The sequence below is a fragment of the Sceloporus undulatus genome, chromosome 7 (assembly GCF_019175285.1).
Source record: "Sceloporus undulatus isolate JIND9_A2432 ecotype Alabama chromosome 7, SceUnd_v1.1, whole genome shotgun sequence".
In the NCBI taxonomy this organism is placed as follows: domain Eukaryota; kingdom Metazoa; phylum Chordata; class Lepidosauria; order Squamata; family Phrynosomatidae; genus Sceloporus; species Sceloporus undulatus.
Genome location: NC_056528.1, coordinates 13140738 through 13164087, shown reverse-complemented (window position 1 = coordinate 13164087; position 23350 = coordinate 13140738). Strand labels below are relative to the sequence as shown.

The following is a 23350-nucleotide window of genomic DNA, read 5'->3' as shown; positions in this document are numbered from 1 at the left end:
AAGAAATCTGCAAAGTCCTTTTACAAGGTTGGAAACTTTTTTTAATGTATAAAACACAAAAAACCATGGACAGGGGGCTCTGGCCAGAGTGTCTTGACCCAACCACTTTTTGGTATGAAAACAGAGCTGCCACAAGGAATGACCAAACAGGAGTGAAAACAGTTCTTCACACAATCATTCTCTAAAAGTGTGCAAGTAAATATGGGGCCAACAGATGTGACGAGAGGACCCATGAGCTATGAAAACAGAACTAATCTGTAGCTGATTCTCAAGGTTACACAAGTAAACGTACCTTACTCCATTTAGAGTTTCAGTAGGTACAACTTTGGACAGCTAAAAATGGTGTCCTTGCCTTTTACTTCCTAACCACCTTTACTCTGGAGTTACTTTCCTACTGCAGAAGATCGGCAGAGGCCCAGTGCTGGGACCTTTGGAACAAGACTGGGGAACATGCAGCCTTCAAGTGTTGAACTACAACTTCCACTGTCCCTGAGAATAGAGGATGTTGCTTTATGCGGATAGTATTGAGATCTTAACATCTTGAGGTCCTGATTTTGAGTCTTCCAGGGTGATTACAAAAGAGAACAGAAGTGTTCGGATGCAGTTGACTGAACGGCAACTTAGTGCTTGATTTCTTAAGGCCACAGTTCAGCCCTGGACCACATTCAACTCCAGCCCTTTCCTGTCCCAAATACACTGCATGTGCTCTGCTTTCAATTCACACAAGCGGTGGACTAAGCTTTAAACCCCCTCAGCATCCTCTGGAAAGTGGGGGGAACAATTTGCCATGCGAACATACTTAGTCACTTCCAGTTGCAAATGATTTGCTGTTAGGGAGAATTTATTCTTTTTGCACCGAGGGGACATCAGAGGAAAAGTGCAGCCCAAGATATGAGGAAGGGGCAAAAAATGCCTCAGAAGTTACCCACCATAATCTTAAAGAGCCACTCCAGATCTCGCATCTAAATCATGTTTTCTGGAGAAGAGCCACTTGTGATTAGAAATTCAGACAGGCCAGCTTCAAAAGATTGTTCAAAATGCAACGAAAGGCTATCTTTTCCGGGGGATCAATATCAACTTTGATGTTCTAGTCTCTGAAATGAATCAATTCCCCGTCTCCACTTCCATTTCACACTTATTTAGGGGTGGAAATTGCAGGGATTAAAGCCTGGGCTGTCCTTGCGTAACATCGATGCAATACTGAATTTCTCCCCAGAGAAAAAATGGATAGATTTGACTTTTATCAAGATGCTCCGGCTGATATGTTGCAGACTTGCATTTAGATACAGATCAAAGATTGTTGTGCAACCTTGGTTCACCGTTATGTAAGAAGCCGGGCATTTTATGGAAGTCAAAAAAATGGGTCATGGGAGGAGAATGAGGAAGCTGACAGTGACAGCTCTGCCTAGAATGGAAACCAGCTGGATTGGGCCTTGTCTAGCGACTCCTTTTTGCCTCTGGATACGCTTTTCAAACTACTTTATTTCAACAACTGCTTTGTTTTTTCACATATAAGGGGTGTATCAGAGGCAGAATTTCAAGTGCGATCCTATAAATGTCTACTCAGAAGACACACCACTGAACTTAGTGGGGCTTACTCCCCAGAGAAGCAGCTCCATAGGATTGCTGCTTTGCAGATTACACAACTGCAGCTAGCTAGGCAAAAAGAAAAACAATGGTCAAGGCTGAAAAGTAAGTCCATTTTTCTGAAGTCACTTCTTTTCCCCTGGCAAGACACTGCAACACAACCCTTGCCATGCAAGCTAAACTCATGAATTCACTTAAAGCTATTTTATTCCCACCCTTACCTTATTCCTTACAAGCTAGATACAAGCGACCCTGGATCCCTTTACAAGCATCACAACATAGCAGCCATAATCATAGAGGGAAGAGGGGAAGAGAGGGGTCGAAACGCCAAACCGGACCCAAGAACGCCTTTTCTATTCGGATAGTTTTAACACTGAGCCAAAGGCGAAGGGGTCGTCCTATCACCTACGCTTGGGTTTGTGTCGCAAGGGGAAGCTGGACATTTAAGTGTCCCTCGCAGGTCTCTGGACGTCAGCCTCTTGGTCTTGACCTTCGCTCAGCTGCTGCTGAAACTCCAGCCTTGTCTGGCGGTTCGATTCGAGTACTGTAGTTCTTTGAGCCGGGCGTGCAAGTGGTCATTCTTCTCCTCCAAGTGGTCCAGGCAGGAGTTGATCTGGTCCAGCATGGAGTTGATGGCAGCATATTCTGCTTGAGAGAAAGGAAACCTGGGGTAACCTTGGGCTATTATTATTATTATTATTATTATTATTATTATTATTGTCATTTATACCCTGCCTTCCTCCCCGAAGGGACCTGAGGTGGCTTACAGATAAAAATAATGTGACTATATACTCATCCCTCCATATGTGCGGCTTTGATATTTGCAGATTTGATTAATATGTTCTCTCTAGGAATATCTAGGTCCTCCAGTGCAATTCTATGGTCAACTTGAACTAAAAGTTGCACTGAACAACCTAGAGATTCCTAGAGAGAATACTCTACTAGGCCTTTGTAGCTCCTCCAGCGCAGTTTCTATGGTCAGTGTCTGTTGGACGTTGACCACAGAGTTGCACCGGAGGACCTAGAGAGTCCTAGAGAGGTGTTATAAGTGTTTTTTCCATATTCACGGGGGTCTTGTGCCCCTGACCCTAGCAAATGTGGAGGGACAAGTGTATATAAAACCACATTAAAAAGTCATAAAATTCACAATATAAAAATTTAAAATCCCCTTACGATATGCAACTGAAACAGGCTAAAAGAACCCCCTGGCTATGGCGCATTATCTGCTGAAAGTCTGCTGGCGTAAAAAAGTTTTACTTGCCGACGAAGGGCTAGTCACACTCTCTCAGCCTCAAGGGAAGGCCATGGCAAATCTCTGAACAAATCTGGACCCAAGAAACCCCTGTTATAGGGTCAGCTTAGGGCTGCCAGAAGTTGGGAACGACTTGAAGACATACAAAAATAATCCTGATACCAAAGAATAGTTATTGATTGCAGGAATTTGTCGTTTTAGGAGGTACAGTTCAAGGCAGGATTGTTGGCAGGTGGGAAGTGAAGCCTCTGAGATGAATGGGGGGCTTCAAAGCAAGGCTGCAGAGAACAAGGTGACCAAATGTCCTCCATTCCCAGGACATGTCCTCCATTCCAGCCTTCTGTCCAGGAGGGATCTCAAAAATGTCTTCCATTAAGGACCGTTAAGAAGCATGCATTTGTATTTATATGGAAATAATCCAGTTTAAGACTGCTTTAACTTGCCTTGGTTCAGTGCTAGGGAGATGCTGGGAATTGTAGTTGGTTTGTGTGGCCCTGACAGGGAAGGTCAAGGACTCCATTTTGGTCTTGCAGGCCCTACATTATGAGGTCCTCCTTTGCATTTAGGAGGAGGGCACCTGGTCACCCTGAGAGAGAGGACCCTCGTCTCTGGGGATGATGGGCATGGCAGCACATTAAACCTGAGGATGATGGGGGTTGCAGTCCCTGCCCCTTGATGGGCAGAATGAACTAGGAACTCAAGGCTCCAAAGCCAGGTTTGCAGAAAGCCTTATTTATAAAAGGGGGGGGGGGCAATAAAAGGAGCAAAAACCATCTCCAAAGGAATGAATGAATAAATGAATGAATGGATAGATGGATGGATGGATTTCTTGGAAAAATGGAAGGGAAAAGCCTGGAATGAATAGAAATCCAAAGTCTCTGTCTCTGTATCTATATCTTACCTGCTTCTCCAAAGCCCCCGTCTTCCTCTTCCTCCTGATCCTCCTGGACCAAGCTCAGGTGCGGATCCCCATTTGGGCCCGACATGATCCCGCTCCAGAGTCTCCTTGGTGGCAGCGAAGCCCCGCCCCGGATGGAACGTTGAGACAAGGTTGCAAAGCCAAAGCCCCGCCCCTTTCCCCGGGTCGACTCTTTCTGTCTCTCTCTCTCTCTCTCTCTCTCTCTTTTCCAGGGAAGCTGCAGCAGAAGATGGCTTCTCCTTGCAGCAGCAGAGCCTTGCCCTCCACCTGGAGGCTCTTGCAAAGGCTGGGGCCTTGCCCAGGGCTTGGGGCTCCTTCCCTGGGGCCCAGGCGGGGCTTCTCCTGGTCAGCCTCCGGAGGCTGGGCCAAGAAGGGCCCTGGGAAGCTCCTGGCCCCAGCCTTCGCCTTCCTGGGGGGATCCCTGGGCTTCTGCCAGGCGCTCAGGGCCAGCTTCCACAGCCAGGAGCAGGAGGCAGCAGCGCCAGCAGCCAAGGCGGTGAGAGGATAGAGCTCAGGCTCTGGGGATGATGGGGCCTGCAGTCTGGAGAGGTCAGCCATACGTGCCCATAGGGAGACCTTGGATACTTGCCCAGTGATTCCCTATGGGCAAGTGTTCCCCTAGGATTCCATATGGCGGTGGTTCTCAACCGTGGCATTTTAGACTTCAACTGCTACAATCCCTGATCTTTTGGGCAAGATGGCTGAGACTTCTGGGAGGTGAAGTCCAAAACATTAGGGGAGCCAAAGGTCGAGAACCACTGCCCTATGGGTAAATATTCCCCAATGATATCCAAGTGTTCCCCTGTGATTCCCTATAGATCAGTATTCTTCTATGTTTCCCTATGGGCAAGTATTCTCCAATGGCATTTCTGACTCTTAGGGTTTTCTTGGCAAGTCTCTTCAGAGGGGGTTGGCCATGGCCCACCTCTGAGGCTGAGAGGGTGTGAGGGAAAAGGAGTCATCCAGGGTCACCCAGAGAGCATCTAGACCAGTGTTCCCAAACGTTGGGACTCCAGATGGGTTGGACTACATCTCCCAGCACTCCTGAATGTGGGCCAAGGGAGATGCAGCCTAGGATTCCGCAAAGCAGATTGCCTCTGAACAAAATCCTTTCACATTGCACTCTGCAGTGGCAGCTGTTCGTAGCCTTATCCTCCATCTTAATCCTTGCAAAAAGCCGTTTCAATTAGTGGCCATGGACTCAGCATGTGACCCACAAACCCGTTAAGCTAATTAGAGTGCTTCCTTTATGGCTGCCCCAACTTACTATGGTGAGGTCCATCTGCATCAGAGAAGGTGTGACTTGCCCAAGATCACCTAATGAGTTTCATGATGAGCTGAGATTTGAACCTTGGTCTCCGGAGTCCTAGTCCAACATTTGAACCCCTATTTGACACATATATTGGGGTCTCCTTCTTCTCATACCCAGCTCCCTGAAGGCAGCCTGCAGCTGACCCTCTACCAGTACAAGACCTGCCCCTTTTGCAGCAAAGTCCGGGCTTTCCTTGACTATCACTGTCTGCCGTACGAAATCGTGGAGGTGAATCCGGTCATGAGGCAGGAGATAAAGTTTTCCATGTACAGAAAGGTGCCCATCCTTCTGGCCAACACTGGCAGCACCTTGGTAAGTGCCCAAATTGTCCCATAGGCACCTAGTTTCTTCTTTAAAAAAGTAACCAAGGTTGGGGGACTAGTCTTACAGATCTCATGCGTTCATATGTTTGCCTATCCTTGAATGTCCGGGAGTTGGATTAGATGACCCTTATGGCCCCTTCCAGCTCTTGTGATTCTGTGAGGATGGTCTTGATGGTTTCTAAAACTCTGCTGTGTTTCTTTTTTACATCCCCTCCCAGCAATTGAACGACTCTTCTGTGATCATCAGTGCAATTCAAACCTATCTAATTTCCAGGTAAGGGAAAATTTCTATCTTTTTAGTTTTCCTACTATCAGAGGAACCTTTGTTCTGTGTTCTTTGTCATCTGTGTTCCCCAAAGCCCTCTTCTTCAATGTATTGTAGTCCCTCCCCATTTGCTTTAGTTAGGGGCGAAGGACCCCCGTGAATGTGGAAGAACCACAAGTTAAATTTTTTTTTTTACCTAAGAGAACACGTCTCTAGAAATCTCCAGGTCCTCTAGTACAACTCTATGGTCAACATCTGCCAGAGGTTGACCATACAATCATGCAGGAGGACCTACAAATGCCTAGAGAAGTGTTTTCTCTAGAAACCTCTAGCACAACTCTATGGTCAGCCTCCAGCAGAATTGCACTGGAGGACTTAGAGATTCCTAGAGAGAACATATTAATCAAACATGCAAATAATCAGAGGTTCTGTGGCTTCAAGCAGCCATTATCTTAGAAGCTCTCTTGTTTTCCTTCCCAGGAAGAGTTTGGAAGAGATTGTGTCCTATTATCCGCCGATGAAAGCCCGGAATGAGCGGGGCAAGGAGGTGACGGAGTACGGCAACAAATACTGGCTCATGTTGGACGAAAAGGAAACCCTGTGTGTTTATCCTGTCAAAGACGTGCGGGTGTACGTAGTGCAAAATGAAGCGGCTGCTTCAGGGAGCTGATTCTGGCTGTCACAACATGGCAGCCCTTTATTTATAATTTCAGTGTGGGAAGAGTATTGGTACCAGGAAAGGTGTTCGTGAGCGATGCTAAAGTGGCACCAGGGTATCATGCACCTTGACTTGGGGCTGTGGTTGCTGCTGTGCCTCAAGCAGCAAAATATTTTTGAGCAGGGTCTGGATGGAAGGTTGTGGATCTGGGCTGGATTTGTCTAGTCCTTTTAAGGAGTAATTGAGTTTGCAATGTGGGAACTCAGGGCAAGAGAAGAGCTCTGGTTTGTATCTTGATTAGAAACTAATTCAGGGTCCTTTGAGACCCCATAGTACAACATCTCTGCCTTATTTCTCATTGGAGGGGGGGGGGGATTTGGCTTCACTTCCCAGAATCCCCCAGCCAGGATGGACTAGTAATCCAAAAAAGTAACTTTCCCAAGCTCTGCCGTCCCACACAAGCAATTTGCCACCATTCCTTGGCATGCACATATGTATATACACCAATTCTGATGTTTTTCTGGCTTTCCTGTAGGGAGGAGATGAAATGGAGGAAGTGGGCAGACGACTGGCTTGTGCATCTCATCTCGCCCAATGTTTACCGCACCCCTGGCGAAGCCTTGGCGTCTTTCGACTACATTGTACGCGAGGGAAAATTTGGCCCCGTGGAAGGCCTCTTTGCCAAATACGTGGGAGCTGCTGCTATGTTCATCATCAGCAAGAGGCTAAAGAGCAGGTTGGGACTCCTTACATTAATTCTGGAGGTGTGAGTGTGTCACACTTTAGATACCTTTTGCTTTTGCACAGCTGGACTATTGTTAGTCACAGAGCTACAGTAGAGTCAGCAGGTACACGATCCTGCCGTTTTCAACCTGCAACTACATTGCATTGTTTACACTTCATTGCACATTATTTACTGCAGCCACAAGGTTGTGAGTTCGTTCCTAGGGCTCTAAGGTTGACTCAGACTTCCATCCTTTCATAGATCAGTAAAATGAGTACCCAGATTATAAACTGCTTAGAGAGTGCTGAATGTACTGATAAGTGGCATAGAAATGTAAATGCTATTGCAATCCAACACCAAAAATCTGTGGTCACTCTGAGGTATGCATGGGTTTTGTGTGTGTGTTCATCTGCCAAAAATTAGAAAAGATAGAGATCTCAGGGAAGCTCCTTGAAGTTAGTAAAATGGTACTTCTGCATGTTGAACAACAGTGCCCTCCTTTTTAACATTGAACATCATTATGTGTCTAGTTTTCTTTTTTCAGGTTTTTTTATTACTTAATCCTAGATGGCTGGGTATACATTTTAAATTAACATCCAATTATCTTGTTTTGGAACTCTGTCTAACTCCTATCTAACTCCAAGGGGAAGATGAACAAAGTAAAAAGAATATTGTGGAATATTCAGCTTCTTTCTCTTTCTTCCTTCAGGCATCATTTGCAGGATGACGTGAGGGAAGATTTGTACAAAGCCGCCAACGACTGGGTGAAAGCTGTTGGCAAACACAGGATGTTCATGGGGGGTGCGCAGCCGAACTTGGCAGATTTGGTAAGCACACGGCACAAGGCTTGCTAAAAGAAATACTGGGAGACTAACATTTGCTAGCTGTGCACATGAGCAAGGGCCTAAATACCCTAAAGGCACCAGAACCTGGTCTTGGAAGGTAAGCAGGGTCAGGCATTGCTAGTACTTGGATGGGAAACTACCAACAAATAGGCTTTATTGCCTAAGAAAACCCTATGGGAGAGTTGGGCTGAGACTTAGAAGATCCAGGTTCTAGTTCTCACTGAGCCATGAAATTCACTGGTTGACCATAGGCTAGTCTTTCTCTTTCTTAGCCTGGTCTACCTCATAGGATTGTGATGAGGATCAAATGGGGAGCAAGAGGAGTCATGAATGCTGGTTGTCTCAACTGTTTCTCTCTGCTTGGTCTGCATAGGCTGTGTATGGAGTCCTGCGTGTCATGGAAGGCTTGGAAGCTTTTGATGACATGATGACGCACACCAAGATCCAGCCTTGGTACCGTCGGATGGAGGCAGCCATCAGGCAGGGCAAAGTTGCCAACTGACATTGCGCTGCCCCTCAGGTGCCAACCTTCAACCAGTTTGCACAGGACAAGCTTGGAACGCGGTTTTCATTTAAGAACTAAAATGGCGTGGAGCTCCTTAGGTCAAAAAGAACATTAAAAAGAGTGTACTTTGTAGAGCTAGTCGTCGTTTTGGTGGAAGCCGCAGAGCAGCACACAACCAAAGATGTGCACACAACGGTTCGTTGAGAAGCATTAAGGGTGTAAAGGGTGAATGATGACTGTATGGTTGTGGTTTTCCAGACTGTTGTGTATTGGCTGGTGGTCACTTCACATCAAGAGTTGACTTCCAAGTTGCATTTCCAAACCCATGTGTCTTCCTGACAACTTTGACATTGCTGCAAAATATTTTCTTAGTCCTGGAAGAGATGGAAGAAAGAAAGCACTCAGCAAAGAAGGGACTCAGGGCTACAATGGAAAAGAGGCTCAAGTTTGCAGAGTACAGAGCATCCTTTCCATTATTCACAGCAAGTGGCTCTGAAACCTTTCTTTTGCTGGTCATTCTCAAGCTGTTTGGACTTTCTTTCGCTGGGCTTGCATGGCATTTGGGATTTCTTTGTTATTAGTGGTTAGATCCAGCAAAAAACAGCACAAACAGAGAAGGAATAGTTATCAAATGTTTGTTTTTAAAAGGCGTTCATTTCTGGAATCTGACTCCTTGTCTAGGATAAGGATGTTCTGGGAAGAGAGAAATCTAGTGCATTTGTTCGTCTGTCATAATTCAAAAGGGGACGCTTTCCATGCTACAGAATTTCGACCCAAGCTGCAATTCCTTGTTATAAATTAATATGGCGTGCATGGTATTTGTAATATCCGTGTATAAAGTTCTGCAGGTATGTGATAGTTACATGTTACACAGAACCTGTTGTTATATGGAAGCAACTACTGGGTAAGAAATTGTGCATGGAAAATATTTTTCAAAGTGTGTGTGTGTGTGTGTGTGTGTGTGTGTGTATATATACACATACACACATATATATACTCTGAGCTCAAACTAGTTTGACTGTCATGGCTCATTTTATAATAGTGAACCTGGGATTTACAGTATTTTTGTGAGTGAATTATAATGATTTTTTGTGGGTTTTTGGGGCTATGTGGCCATCCTGATGTTTCGCCAGCATCTGTGGCTGGCATCTATGGCATCTTCTAGAACATGGCCACATAGCCCCAAAAACCCACAAAAAAGTATGGATGCCGGCCATGAATGCCTTTGACTTCACAATTATCATAATGTTGATAAAACTGTGCTTGCCTTGGGTCTTTTGAGGGAGTGAAGGATGGAAGGCGAAAATACAGCCATTTTGCAAAATAGATGTGCCTTCTTCCATTTGGTTTGGCTTTGTTCACTCCAGTGGCCCTAAATCAATGATGTGAATCGTGGGTTTCGGGCTACGCATAATTTGGAGTGAGTTTACTCCTGAAATTGTATTGTTTAACTCTTTGAGACTATTTGAAGACTGTCCAGGACTGGAGTTATGGACCGAATCAAAACATTTTAGTTTGTTCTCTGGTGGAGCTCTGATCTAAGATTTCTGCTTTGGAGATTCAGGCTTTTTTTTTAACTACGGATGGAATCATGAGAGTGAATGAGGTTACTTTGGATTGAACTGTTATGAAAGGAAACGGGTCTGCCTTCTTTTTCCCTTCCTGGAGTTTGTAGGGGTCTATGGAGGCTCCAGTGAGGAAAAGCCTGCAGGTGTTGCATTTTTTCCCTTCAGGTCTCAAGAGGGACAGACAAAATTTGCAATAAAACGATTTTTGCTGCTTGTTTGTAATCTTGATTTGTGTGTCTTTGTTGACTTATTTCCACTGGAAGGTTTTCGCCACAATAAAAAGCAATGTTTATTCCCCACATATTCCAAATTCCAGGCCAATGCTTTATTATAAATCAATCAAATAATAAAGTGAGACATTTAGCTTTCTCTCTCAAAGAGCTCTGGAGCCACAACAACAATTAACAATATTATTAATTAATATTGATGTTGTTGAGAGCGATGGAGCCATAATTAATAATAATAATAATAATAATAATAATATTGCTGTTGTGGTTCCAGAGCTCTCTGACAGAAGGCTAAATGTCTCACTTTATTATTATTATTAATAATATTCTGTACTTTTATTATTAACAGTTGTTGTTGTGACTCCAGAGCTCTCTGACAATAACAATAATAATGTGTTTTTAAATCGGTCTGAAACTGCATTAGTTCTGCAGTGTGTTTTGGACTATTTGACTAGGCCTCTAGGCCTTTAGTAGTAGTAGTAGTAGTCCCCCTCAGCTGGTTGCCATAGCAACCTCTTTGCCTCAGGCAGGAACAGCCTTCCGCATCTTGAGAGGGGCGTGTCCGTTGTGACGCCACGCCCCCTCGGTATTTAAGCGCAGGGGCGGGGCCTTGTGAGCGAGAGAGCGCGAGCGAGAGAGGAGGGGGCGTGTCCTGAGGGCGGTGGCGGGCGTTCGAACGGACCAATGGGGGAGCGGCGTGCGGCGTGCCGGAGGCGGAGCCGGAAGTCGCTCTGCGCGTCTTGGAGCCGCTGCAGCTGTTTCTCGGCCAGTTCTTGCGGGCGCTGCCTCTGCGGAGGAGGCCACAGGTTGGGGCTGCGCTCGCCGCTTCCGCTGCACCCTCCTCTTCCTCTTTCGGGGAGCCATGACAGCGCCGCCTGCAGCCGCCCCAGCTACCGCCGCCTCATCCACAACTTCGAGGAGGTCCTGAGGCGGAGGCTCCGGGGACGAATGAGGGCTTCATGGTGAGAGGGAGGCGCAGGGAGGAAGTAGGCCGCGTTGCATTCTGGGAGTTGTAGTCCGCTTCGGTTGCCAGAGCCACTCTGACAGGGAAGGCTCAGTGGCCCAGAACACACAGTGCGGGAATAGCTATCCACTTTGAGACCGCCTTAAGTGCCCTGGTTCCGTGCTAGGAATTCTGGGAATGGCAGTTTGTTGTGGCACCTGACAGAGAAGGCTCGGTGTCTCACCCAAAACTACAGTTCCCAGAATTCCCTAGCTCTGAGTTACTAAGGCGACCGGTTGTGGCTGACGCTAAAGGCCTAGGCTCCAAAAACACAATGCAAAAACAATTTTTTATTTTAGCTTACACTCTTTCATTTTTATGCTGCTTTTCTCCCCAAAATAATCCACTTTGCGACCGCTTTAACTGCCCCGGCTCAAAGCTAGGGAATTCTGGGAACCGTAGTCCTGTGAGACATTTACCCTTCCCCATCAGACTACAATTCCCAGGATTCCCTAGCATTGAGCCAGGGCAGTTAAAGAGGTCTCAAAGTGGATTCTTTCTGGTGCCCTTTAACTGCTGTGGCTCCATGCTGTGAAGTTCCAGGATTTGTAGTTTTGCGAGACATTGCGCCTTCTCCATCTGAGAGGTCTGGTGCCACAACAAACTACAGTTCCCAGAATTCCTTGGTACTGTAGTTAAAGACACCATCCACACTGCAGAAATAATCCATTCGGACCCTGCTTTAACTGCTGTGGCTCATTGCTACAGAATCCTGGGAAATGTAGTTAATTGTGGCACCAGAGCTCTCTGACAGGGAAGGCTCAATGTCTCACAAAACTACAGATCCCAGAATGCCATGGCATTGAGCCAGGGCAGTTAAAGGCACCATCTATACTGCAGAAATAGTCCAGGAAGCAAGTATGTTGAATGCTGACATTTCTTCTTTCTGCCTTCCTTGCAGGTTGTCTCCGTCTGTCAGGAGTGGAATAGCTATTACAACCCAAAGAAAAGAATTAACAGATTGTGAAGCACTCCTGGAAATTGTACGTATGCTTAGCCCTAGTAGTAACTCTTACAAGGGAGCCATTGCCATTGCTGTTGGGGGGGGGGGGTGAGAAGACAGAAATGTATGGAGAGAATTGTGTATTTCCAGAAGATGGTTGGGCTCCATCCACACTGCAGACATAATCCAGGTTGACATCACTTCAGCCGTCGTGGTTCAGTGTAATTCTGGGAATTGTACTTTTGTGAGACCTTTAGCCTTTTCTGTTGGAGAACTCTGTGCAAATGCAGCCTTGGAAAAGTTATTCTAAAAGAACAGAGCTCTCCGAATGGGTCTGTGCTGGCTAAAGGATTCTGGGAGCTGTAGTCTAAAAGCGTAACTTATCTAAGCTCTGAGTATGACTCTGAAGGTAGTTGGGGATGTTGCCAAAACAACATGGAGTCACAGAGGAGCATTTATAGTCCATAAAGGTCCCAAACACACTGCAGAAATAATCCAGTTTGAGACTGCTTTAACTACCCTGGCTCAGTGCTAGGGAATTCTGGGAACTATAGTTTAGCTTCTATCAGAGAGCTCTGGTGACACAATAAACTAGAGTTCCCAGGATTCCCTGACACTGAGCCAGGGCAGTTAAAGCCGCTCAAATTGGATTATTTTCTACAGTGTGTTTTGGGCCTTGTAGATAGCTGCTGTGTAGTAAAGTGAGATACAAAATGGTTCCATGTGTCAAAACTTTCATACATATTCATTGTGCGAATCTTTATGTGTCGGGAGATGTAGCTGAAGGGAATGTTGTAGGCTATATATGACAAATTAAGAGATATTTACAACAGTGTTTGTACTTTAAGACTGTTTTGTGACATGTTTGTTGGGCTTGAAGCGATCCCGTGTCCCCACTATCACCATCCAGGCAGCTGCAGGTTTGTTGTGTTAAAATCTGTGGCCCATGGATTTGTTATTATTTCCAGTCTACTTATTCACAGGTCCTTTCCTCCCCTCTCTGTACTGAATGCCCTCTCCCGCTTCCCGGAGGAGAACTATGAAGAGCCGCTCCACAACTCCCCCTTTGCACGTCCATGTGGATGAAAATACCCCTGTCCATGTCCATATTAAAAAGGGTCAGAAAACACCTCCACCTCCACCTGCAAAAGCCCAGGTACGAGTGTGCATCAGGTGTCTTCGGTGGCTCTGCTGAGAACGCAGGTGCCCCCAGAAACACCAGTGGAAGCTCAAGACCTGCTTCTATACCGCTTCAGGCACCAGTAAGAGAAAAGCAGGTTAAAGTAGTATGCCTTTGCTCGATGCTTACTTGTTCCTTGGTTCAGAAAATAGGCCTTGTGTCATTCACCCATTGTATGTTCTGAGTGCTTTTCTTTTCCCGATCAGGCACACCCCTTTTATTTAGGACATTGCTCAAGATCAGTTTATTGTGGTATGCCTTTGTTTCCGACTTACGACGACCCTATCGTGGGGTTTTCTTGACAAGATTTGTTCAGTGATGCCTGACTTTTGCCTTCTCCTGAGGTTAAAGGAGTGTGAGTTGCCCAAGGTGATCCAATGTGTGTTTCCATGGACAAGTGAGGATGTAGCTAACCAAATAACACAACTGGAGAGGTTACGACAGTTGCATCTCATGTCTATTCTCATGTCCCTGAATCTTCAGGCTTAAAAGCTTGCTGAGTCTTGGTTCTATCTGGAAACAGCTTACTCTTTCCTATTCAAGCAACTGTTGCAATCCAGGCATTGAATATAATGAAATCCAATTACAGTGGTACCCCGGGATACGAATGCGCCGCCTTACGAAATTTCCGGGTTACGAAAAAAATCCATTGAAAAAAACTGGTTCGGGTAACGAAGTTATGTTCGGGTTACGAAAAAATTTTTGGTGCTTTTCGGCGCTTTTTCGCACGAAATCGCGGCTTTCGCTATTAGCGCCTATGGCTTTTTCGGCTTACGAAGATTTTCGGGTTACGAACGCGGCGGCGGAACGAATTAAATTTGTAACCCGGGGTACCACTGTACATGGCACACCTTCATTCACATGTTTCTAAGATCCATAACCATCTTAGTCTGGATCAGTGTGTGAAGGGATCTTCCAGCACCTTTGGGACTGAGAGAAAGAGGTTTGTACCATAAGGTCTTGTAGGCCGAGTCTACTTTGTCAGGTGTTTCTTACAGCTAGCGTATCAAGAAAAGAAAGTTGATGAGAAGTGCATGCATATTTTGAACAGAAGCCACTAAGCAATTGAGATCACTTCATTATTAAGTAAATGTGTTTGCAGTCCACCTTTCACTACAACAGGCTTTCCAAGCAAAAGCAAAAAAATGGTAACTATTATGAGACATACTAAAAGACATTCAAAGATCCCTGTATTTGGTACTAAAGAGTAGTGCCTAAGAATGCCTAAATGATCAAATTGTGGCCTACCATCATAGAAGCTTCAGGCCCCTGATAATTCCAGTTGTAGGAATTATAGTGATACAATAGTAGATCATGGCCCACCTTTGCCGCTTGTTCGTAGTCCTTTGCTACACACAGGCCGCCACTCTTCCCTACCACACACTAGGTCTAATTTTCCCAGGGTAACCAAGGCCTTACCTTGCATCATAAGAGACCAAGCAACATGGGTGATGTCACAATGATCCTGAGTGACCCAGAACAAAAGCTGCTTTCAGTCTGGTCCCTTACACTCTTGGCTATGCGGTATCTATATTTCTTTTTCCTGAGCGTGGTTACTGCGACCGCACTGTGATGTAGAATGTGAAGCTGTTTTCCGTGGTACTGTTTCTTGGAATGACTTGGGAGGGGAGCTGGGGATGAGGGGTTCCTATTCCGTTGCAGAGTTTAGACACGGAAACTGTATGGTCAGACTTCTATAATGTGATGTGCGCCCTCCTTTTTTTTGTTTGCCTTCTCCATTCCTGCAGCAAAAGCACAAGCAGAAAATGAAAGGGGATACCGTGAATGTGCGCCGCAGTGTCCGAGTAAAAACCAGAGTCCCCTGGATGCCCCCCCGGCAAAACATCTTGCAGAGAGTCATCATACAAGTGGGAGGTAGGGCAACAACAGCCATTTGCCTTGGTAGCCAGTTGGTAGTCTGGTTCATGACACAGTGTCTTGGTCCCTGGTACTGCACCCAGGGAGACCTCAGGAACATTGCCTGCTTTGTTTAAAAAATACGCACACAACAGCACACACTTCACCATGTTGTGTTTTATAAATATATAATACAGTATACAAAATGTAAAGCAAATCATTTGGGAGTAGCTTACCTGTTGGTATGGGAAAGACAAGTCCACATGCAGAAAAAGCTACCTCGTTTCTTTCAGTCCAGGGATTGGTTGAATTTGAGAGCAATGAAAATTTAATGGGTTCAGATCTGCAGTTCAAGATAAAATGGAGTGGCATTTATGTGCAAATGGTATGGTGCAAAAAGATCTTTGCACTTAGTGGCACTTCTCAGAATCTCTCTGTGGGAAATGTAGCTCAAAAAAGTTACTCTTTCCAGCTCTACTCAAAAGTAATTGGACGAGAGAATCCCAGCAGCAGTTTCAAAAGGACCAAAGTGCAGTTTGGCAAAAGTGGGATAAAGGAGCATGAAGTGGAGGAAAATAAGCAATATAATCGTGGGGGGTATGTGTGTGTGTGTGGGGTCTTGGGAACAGGAGCTTTTCTTAGATGGATGGATCAGAAAGCCTTTTAAGATGGCTGCATTAGGCTTTTGAGCCACTTTTTAAAAATTGGAATCCCTGTCCCATCCTCTTCAATTAGGGACCGACCCATCGCCTGGAAATCACTCCTCCAGATTCAGAAAAATTACTGTCAGTGCTTCGCCTGAGTGACCTTTCGACAGAAGAGGAAGACGCCATTCACTGCAAAATGAACAAGTACGAGAAGAAGATCGACAGCTTGCTGAATGTGGTGGGCACGCTGAAAAAACGAGGTGAGACCATTGGCGTGGAGATGAGCTGGTTCTCTTGTACCAAGCATGGTTGGGCCCCATGATACTTTTATTCAAGGCTAACATTACCTTGCCTTTGTTAGCCATGACCACCTAGTAAATCAGAATACACTGTGTTGCCTGTTACCTTATACTGCAAATAGAGTGGCCAGGTTTTTCAGGCACCAATACAGGTGTTTTTTGTGTGTTGAACAGCTAGAGAAGCAGTAAATGAGGTGATCTGAGCTAAAGAACATGCTTTGTACCTTCTTATTTTCCCCACATCCTCAAATTTTGCTTGTCCTATAGCTACCTACTGTTTAGAGAGAGAGAGAATTGTTGAAGCTAAAAGGGAAGGGTAACGTGAAAGTGGTGGTTCTAGGGATTAGCTTGCTGGAAAAGCTGTCAGTCTGGAGCAAACCAAATACCTTTTAAATGTGCATCTACCATCATCCCCAGCCAGCATGCATAGTATGGGAAATTATAACAATTGTAGTCCAGCCTATGTAGAAGCTGGCCTGGAGCACTACTCCTAACAGATTTCTTTGCTGGACTGTGGGTACAACAAACCCCTCTGTCTATTGAATGAGTTTAGCTGTGTCCTCAGGTCAAAATGCCCAAACGGGACGATGCACGGTGCGTGGCCAAGCGTCTCCTTGAAGAACAGAAGGAAGAGCTGGACGAAGTCACTCAGGAACTAGTTGAGACGGAACATGAGAACACCGTTCTCCGGCGCAATATTGAACGTATGAAGGAAGAGAAAGATCTGAGCATGTAACTGAACTTCTGACTTCCCTTGCTTTAGAGAAAGTGGTGGGGTTTGGATCTTAAGGGAACCCTGGGAAATGCTTTCTGCCTAAGATGTCAGTTTATGGGGAACATAGACTATAATTAAAATGTGGGGCCGGGGGGGGTGTTCTCAAACCAAGAAGGGCTTTTTGGTATCTAGGGAAAAGGTGGAAATAATAATAATAAGTAGTAGTAATAGTACATTTCCTTGGTACCTCATTGAGCTTCCTTTGCTGGGTTTGTGTTGAAAATGGAATATCTTAGTCCTGTCCCTTTCTAGAGATGCACAGCCCAGTTGTTCAGTCCTTATCTTGCTGGGTTTGAAACATTTCTTCCTTCCCAGACTCCAGAAGCGGCACTTAATGCACGAAAAGGAGTGCTTGATGTCAAAGCTGGTGGAGGCGGAACTGGATGGAGCGGCGGCTGCTAAACAGATCCAAGCCCTGAAGGACACGATTGGCAAACTGAAATCGGTATGTGTTCAAAGTAGCAACTTCCCAGATGGGGTGGCCGGCCCTCCCTCAGCTGAGGAGGGCCAGACAAATTGTCAGAAATGGCCTGAGGGGCCTCAATTAGCCTACCCCCTTTGTAGGGTTTTACTGTTTTGATAGCAAATCTAAATGACTTGGTTTCATTGTCCTGCTTCCCCGATTTCCCCCCTCTCTGTCCTCAATTCTAGGAGAAGCACATGACAGTTTCAGACATCAACACACTCACTAGGCAAAAAGAGCTGCTCTTGCAGAAACTGAGTACTTTTGAAGAAACCAATCGAACTCTCCGGGACTTGCTTCGAGAGCAGCACAGTCGAGAGGTAAGCAGAGGGTCATTTCTGCTTGAATTTTCTCCTGATGGTTAAGCCCTAATTTAACATCTTTCAGTGAATAGTGGAACTGACTGGCATTTTCTTTTGGGGGGGAGAAATAAGGTGTCATATGGAGCACAAAATGGTGGATTTTTCCTTGAATGGAGACCACCCTGCCCTTTATTAAAGGATACTGATGGCTCAATGGAAGCCAAGAAACTTCCAAAAGGCGGAGGGGGGCACACAGGAATTTCTTAATAAATAAATAAATCTATGGATCTTTCATTTTTTGCTTCTTGTTTTACAGAAAGATTCTCAGAAACTAGCAGAGCAGCAAGCAGCACTCATGAAAAGGCTGACTGATTCAGATGCAGAGAAAGCGGTGAATATAAACCAAAATTCACAGTGTGTTGTGTGTGCTGTGTGTATTTTCCTGCCAGCATATCATTAAGAATTTAAAGATTTTTGCCATTGAAATGTGAGTAACAAGGCTGAGTAACTGCCAGGAAACAACAGGAGGCAAGGCATGAAGGTGTAATTCGGGTATTCCCTAATAAGAAAATGTCCCTCCTTGGGACTGTCAGCCTCAGTTCCCTGATCTGTAAAATGGGAATAAAAGTGCTCCAGTTAGGGCTGTTATAAAGGTAGCTGAGAGATAATTTGTCGCTTTCTTAGACAACGTTTGTCAACATACCTCTGAGGAGTGTCACATATATTTTTCATGGCTGCTTTTTCTTTCAATAATTACATGACATTAAGAAATGGTGCCTGAATTTGCTTGCTTTCCTGTATCCCCTTTTCATGTTGTGTTGTCGGTGTTAGATGGTAAGCCTGTGCATAGAGAATATCTTCCTCCTTTTCCTGTTTTGAATTTTTGGGCATCACTTACAAGATACTGCGTAGTGTAGATTATGAATTCTTGCCCAATCTGGCACTGCAGTGGTTTGGATGACAGAGAGATCCTTCCATCAATGTGACAGCTCATAAGGTCCTATTGTTAAGGATGCAGCAAAGGATACGGGACTTATCTACATCTCTTATTTCACCTCTCATTCCATGTACACACCAGTATTGGCTTCTGAGAAACTACTTCCTTTGTGGCTGTGATTTTTTTCCCCCCGTTTGCTTTTTGTTTGTCTTTTCAGCAATTGGTAAAGAAGTTACAAGATAAAGAAAAGGAAGTTGATGAGCTAATGGTTCAGATACAGACAGAAAAGGTAAGCTTGGGTAATTTGCTTCCCTAGGTAAAAGTTTTGGGATTTGGCTTCCTTGTTTTAGAACCATCCCTATTGCAACATGTCTGTATGCACACATATGTATATAAATGATATAAGAAGCTAAACTTCCACCTTTCTGTTCTCTTGTCTGTTTGCATCTCCCTTCTAGGACCAAGCCAAGACTGCTGCTGAGCTCACAAAATCTATGGAAGCTGTGCGGGGACATTTGCAGGCACAGCTGCGCAATAAAGAAGCCGAGAATCACCGCTTGGGCATCCAGATCCGGGTACAGCTCTTTGTGCTCTTGAGTGGCAGAGACCCATAGCTAAGGTTGCAATGAGACCAGGTGGCACCGTGAGTTGTACCAGTTCCAAGACGGCAGGTGGAGATAACATTTCATTAAAATTAGCACATTAAGGTGGAATGCTGAAGCTTTATTCCACTGCGGCGCTTCTTTATTATACTCAAGGAACTTTTAGGAGTATTAAAAAGAAAAGTGGCTCCTTGCATACAGTACTTGCTGTCTGAAGTGGTATGGTTCATTTTGCTAGTTGTTCTATCACCTTATTTTGCTGCATGTGTAGATTAGAGCTGACCCCCCAAAATAGATTGTATGGGTTGTGGAGGAGGAAGGGAAATGAGATCTGCTTGTATCTTGGCTTCTGTGGATACTGCAGTTCCTAGCAGAACTCTCTTGGTTTTGATGAATAATAGACAGCTTTGAAATCCATCTGGTGGTAAGACAGACCAAGAGGGACCAACAGCCTCTCTTGCTTTTAAGGCAGGGTATTTTTAAAAGCACGTTGAGGAAGTTGACTGTCTTAAATGCCCATTTAATCTATTTGAGAGCCTTGAGTGGCATCTTGTTGCCTTCCTTCCAGAATCTGGAACGTGTTGCGGCTCAACATAAGGCCGAAGTGGAGAACATCATGGAACAGCTGAAGGAGCTAAAGGCAAAGGGAGAGCGGGACAAGGAGGGCCTGAAAAATGCCATAAAAGCACAGAAAGAGCGAGCAGAACGGAGCGAAGAATATGCTGATCAGCTGAACGCCCAGCTAGCGGAAAAGGTAAGGGTTGCTCTGGCCATCCTCACAAACTGGGCATTTGTTTTTCTTGCTTCTCAGTTGTGGATATCCTCCCCCAGCTGTCTCTTTATGTGCTTTTGGATACTAGTAATAAAGACTGAAGTCACATCTGTATCTTGCTAATATTTCAGCTGCTTCAGAGATGTGATTCAGAATCTTAGTTTTCAGAACTTAAAAAGCAATTAAGCAATTCTGTTTTTTTAAAAAGCACATGGTTCAGACACATTTAAAACATAATTAAAAGTGTAGAAGTCCAGCACACTACTTTCAAAACGCTCTTGTGCTACATGATTTAGGATTCAAAGGCCTGCCTAAATACTAAGCACATGTATATGCACAGGGCACTGTGATGTTCATTTACTTTCACCCATCTTACGGTTAATATAGTGTCAGTTCAGGAACAGTTCCTGTTCTCTGTGGCAAAGGATGCCATTGTACTTCCTACCGCCTGACTTATTTCATCTTGCATGCTTGGCAGGATACCTATGTTGCGGAGGCCTTGTCTACTTTGGAGTCTTGGAGAAACCGCTACAACCAAGTGGTGAAAGACAAAAGTGACCTGGAGGTTGAGATAGTGATGTTGAACAGGTATGAACTGCACTGAGGTTTGGGAATAGCTTAAGGAGTTAGTTCCTGGAGCAACAAGAAGCTGGCTTGCCCTTATAAGACATGTTTTGTTGTGTTTAGGCTCGAGTAAGATGCTTTTTGTGGGCTGCCCTTGAAGGTATGGTTTAATAACTCTGTTTGGTAGACCTAGGCATTTGAATTATGTGACATCCCTTCCTTATGCCTGTGGTTTATCCATTTGTGGCCCCATTTTAAGGTTTTCTCCTACCTTTTCCACATGATAGGCTCTAAGGACCTCAAGGTGGTGCTTAGGGTTCTCCTTCATCCCACCCTAATTTTATATTCACAACTCAGAGATAGCAACTATCTGAAGGTCATGTAAAGAGTTTTCCATCTGAATTTGAGCTTCTTCTGACACACTTACCTGAGTATAGTCAGCTGGGCATCTTCCAGATGTTTTGGGTTATATCTGCCGTAATCCCTTGCCTTTGACCAGACTGGCTAGAGCTGATGTGGGTTGTAATTCCAAACATCTCATTGGTTACCCGGTTGCTCTCTTTGAGAACTTGATGATGCCCAACGGTTTTGAGATGCTCCACATATGTAAAAGCCTATTTTGTGTTGAAGTTGTGTCTCCCTCCCTTTCATATTCGATAATGCTTCATTTCCCTCTGCTTCATGGCAGCCGTATTTCAGACCTGGTGGATCAGCAAGCTGCTATGGAGGACAAGATGCGGGAAGACAGGGATGCTTTGGTTGACAAGCTCCACAAGCAAGTCACGGAGAGCACTTCCTTCAAAATTGAGAATGAGAGGTTGAAGGTCAGTAGAGAAGCCAGAGGGATCCCAGAGATGGTACAGGACAGGGAGGGATCTTTTCAGCATGTAAGATGTGTGATGATTCCCATCATCTCCAGCCAGCATGGCTGTTGGTCAGAAGTGATGGAGAGGTGGTATTCAACAGAAACCTGGGGCACACAAGTTCCCCATGTCAATATGTGTTAGTGGTCTATCAGGAACACCAGTTCACCAGTTGAACTAAACTGGGCACAGAAGGTATTTCATTTAACATCCTTTAATTTCAGAAGAGCAGGGAGATGATTCATCGGAGATTCATGCTCAGATAGAATATAAACACCATTGACGTTCATTGCAACCAGATCATCTCTTCTCTATGAACACTGTCCCTTGTCTTGTGGTTCTTACAGAATAGCATGATACCAGTGGAGGAGAGGATGAATGAAGCGCAGAAAGAAATAACAAAACTCAAAGCCTCCCTCAAGAATTATGAAGGCCTGATTGAAACCTACAAGAATCAGGTATGGTACCCTGGGCCCCTTTGCGGTCATCCCTTCTTCATGTGCCCAATTCTGTTGAACCAAAGCAGAAGGATTTTATTAGTAGGTCAGATCTGTCTCTTGGTTTTCAGGTGTTCTTGGCTGTTCATAAGCCTGTTTCTTAGCAAGTTACATGGGTCTCTTATGTTGTGCCTAGGTGGTGAAAACACGAATGGAGGCTGATGAGGTGACTGTGAAACTGGAACAGTGTGACAAAGAGAACAAAGCACTGAAAGAGGAAATGAGCAAGGAAATTGAGAATGTAAGTGTTTGACTCAAATTGTTGCTGAATGGCGCAAACTGGGAGGGTCCTCTGTTTCTCTTCTTTTTATAGGTACTGTATAGAAGAGGCATATCCAACTCTATTTCTAACTGCCATGATCTCAGTTTCTACCTGGTTTTATCTCTGTCTCTGACTGACCCTTCCCATATTTCTACCTGGACTCTACAATATATCCTCCCCTCTGGCTCCTTTTACGATACTCCCCAAGTCATAATTGGCTGGCTTTACGCAGACTTGCCCAGCTTCTTGTTTCACAGGTGCCACTTGACCTAAAATGCACAACTTTATTGCTATACTGATGGAGGGCCCTATGTTTCCGTCTTTAGGCTCGTAAGCAGTTCCAGAACCAGGTTGCTGAGTTGGAAAAGCTTCCTGAGATCTTGAGGATCACTGAGACCAAACTGGCTGAGTGTCAGGATCAGCTCAAGAGTTATGAGAAGAAGAACATGGACCTGTCAGCCATGATTACGGACCTCCGCCAGCGGGTAAGGGACTGGCAGAAGACGCCCACACGAACCTCAAGCCGGGGACCAAAATGAGCCACCTTTAGCATCAGGAAAGTGCAATCTCTTGTCTCTTGTCTCGTCTCTCTTTGAAATGATTAAAACAACTGCACTGCCAAATACATGGATGCGTGGCATATCTTTCTTTTTGCTATTCATATTATCCCCAAGTTTGCTGCTGAGCTTCCTTCATGCATGCTTTCTGCAGGGTCTTGTCTATTGTTAAGGTTTATCAGCTCCCTTCGTTCTTGTGGCTCTGTTTTTATTCACTGAATTGGCCCTTGTTGTGAGTCTGTAGATAACTAAAATCCTGACACACCATGCAGAATCCCAAGAGCACTTGCTGTTTGAATCAGGGAACAATAAGTTTTTAGCTCTGCTGACTGAGGAGAAAACTCAATGGCCAAGCAGTGTGAGATCAGAGCGCTCTTCCAAGAATGTTTGCACAGTCTGGCATATTTGGCATAACTGATGCTATTCTTAGTATGGAGTGATAAGATACAGGGCTAGCATGTGAAAATTCCCATCTGAGAGTAGAACTCTCCCTTCATTGATAAATAAAATATAGTAAAGATTAGAAAACTGAAGTTCTTGGGATGTTGAATGTTGTGTCCAAATCAGTTTCTGAACCTCAGCAGGTCAAGTACAAATGTATGCAATTCAATATGTATACTGCAAGTGCCTCCAAAGTTCTTT

General features: G+C 45.0%; 3 protein-coding genes across 3 annotated transcripts; 2 read left to right on the top strand and 1 right to left on the bottom strand.

Annotated features, from left to right (window-relative positions):
- Positions 1-15: 15 nt before the first annotated feature.
- On the bottom strand, positions 16-3915 carry BBLN (bublin coiled coil protein). Its single transcript, XM_042479008.1, is given in 3 exon segments — positions 16-2132; positions 2135-2232; positions 3741-3915. Coding segments are annotated over 3 exon segments (285 nt in total). The 5' UTR covers positions 3826-3915; the 3' UTR covers positions 16-2030.
- Positions 3916-3930: 15 nt separating this feature from the next.
- Positions 3931-10186, top strand: PTGES2 (prostaglandin E synthase 2). Its single transcript, XM_042479006.1, has 7 exons — positions 3931-4254; positions 5188-5382; positions 5612-5667; positions 6139-6288; positions 6852-7052; positions 7750-7867; positions 8259-10186. The coding sequence occupies exons 1-7, from the start codon at positions 3988-3990 to the stop codon at positions 8385-8387; spliced, it is 1116 nt and encodes a 371-aa protein (XP_042334940.1). The 5' UTR covers positions 3931-3987; the 3' UTR covers positions 8388-10186.
- A 901-nt stretch (positions 10187-11087) lies between these two features.
- LOC121936881 (outer dense fiber protein 2-like) lies at positions 11088-22706 on the top strand. The gene is given in 18 exon segments (XM_042479559.1): positions 11088-11147; positions 12090-12171; positions 13115-13287; positions 15060-15140; positions 15142-15186; positions 15904-16075; positions 16663-16846; positions 17205-17334; positions 17541-17672; positions 17971-18045; positions 18809-18880; positions 19050-19166; positions 19762-19947; positions 20444-20553; positions 21218-21353; positions 21740-21850; positions 22026-22130; positions 22478-22706. Coding segments are annotated over 16 exon segments (2016 nt in total). The 5' UTR covers positions 11088-11147; positions 12090-12171; positions 13115-13140; the 3' UTR covers positions 22691-22706.
- Positions 22707-23350: the final 644 nt, after the last annotated feature.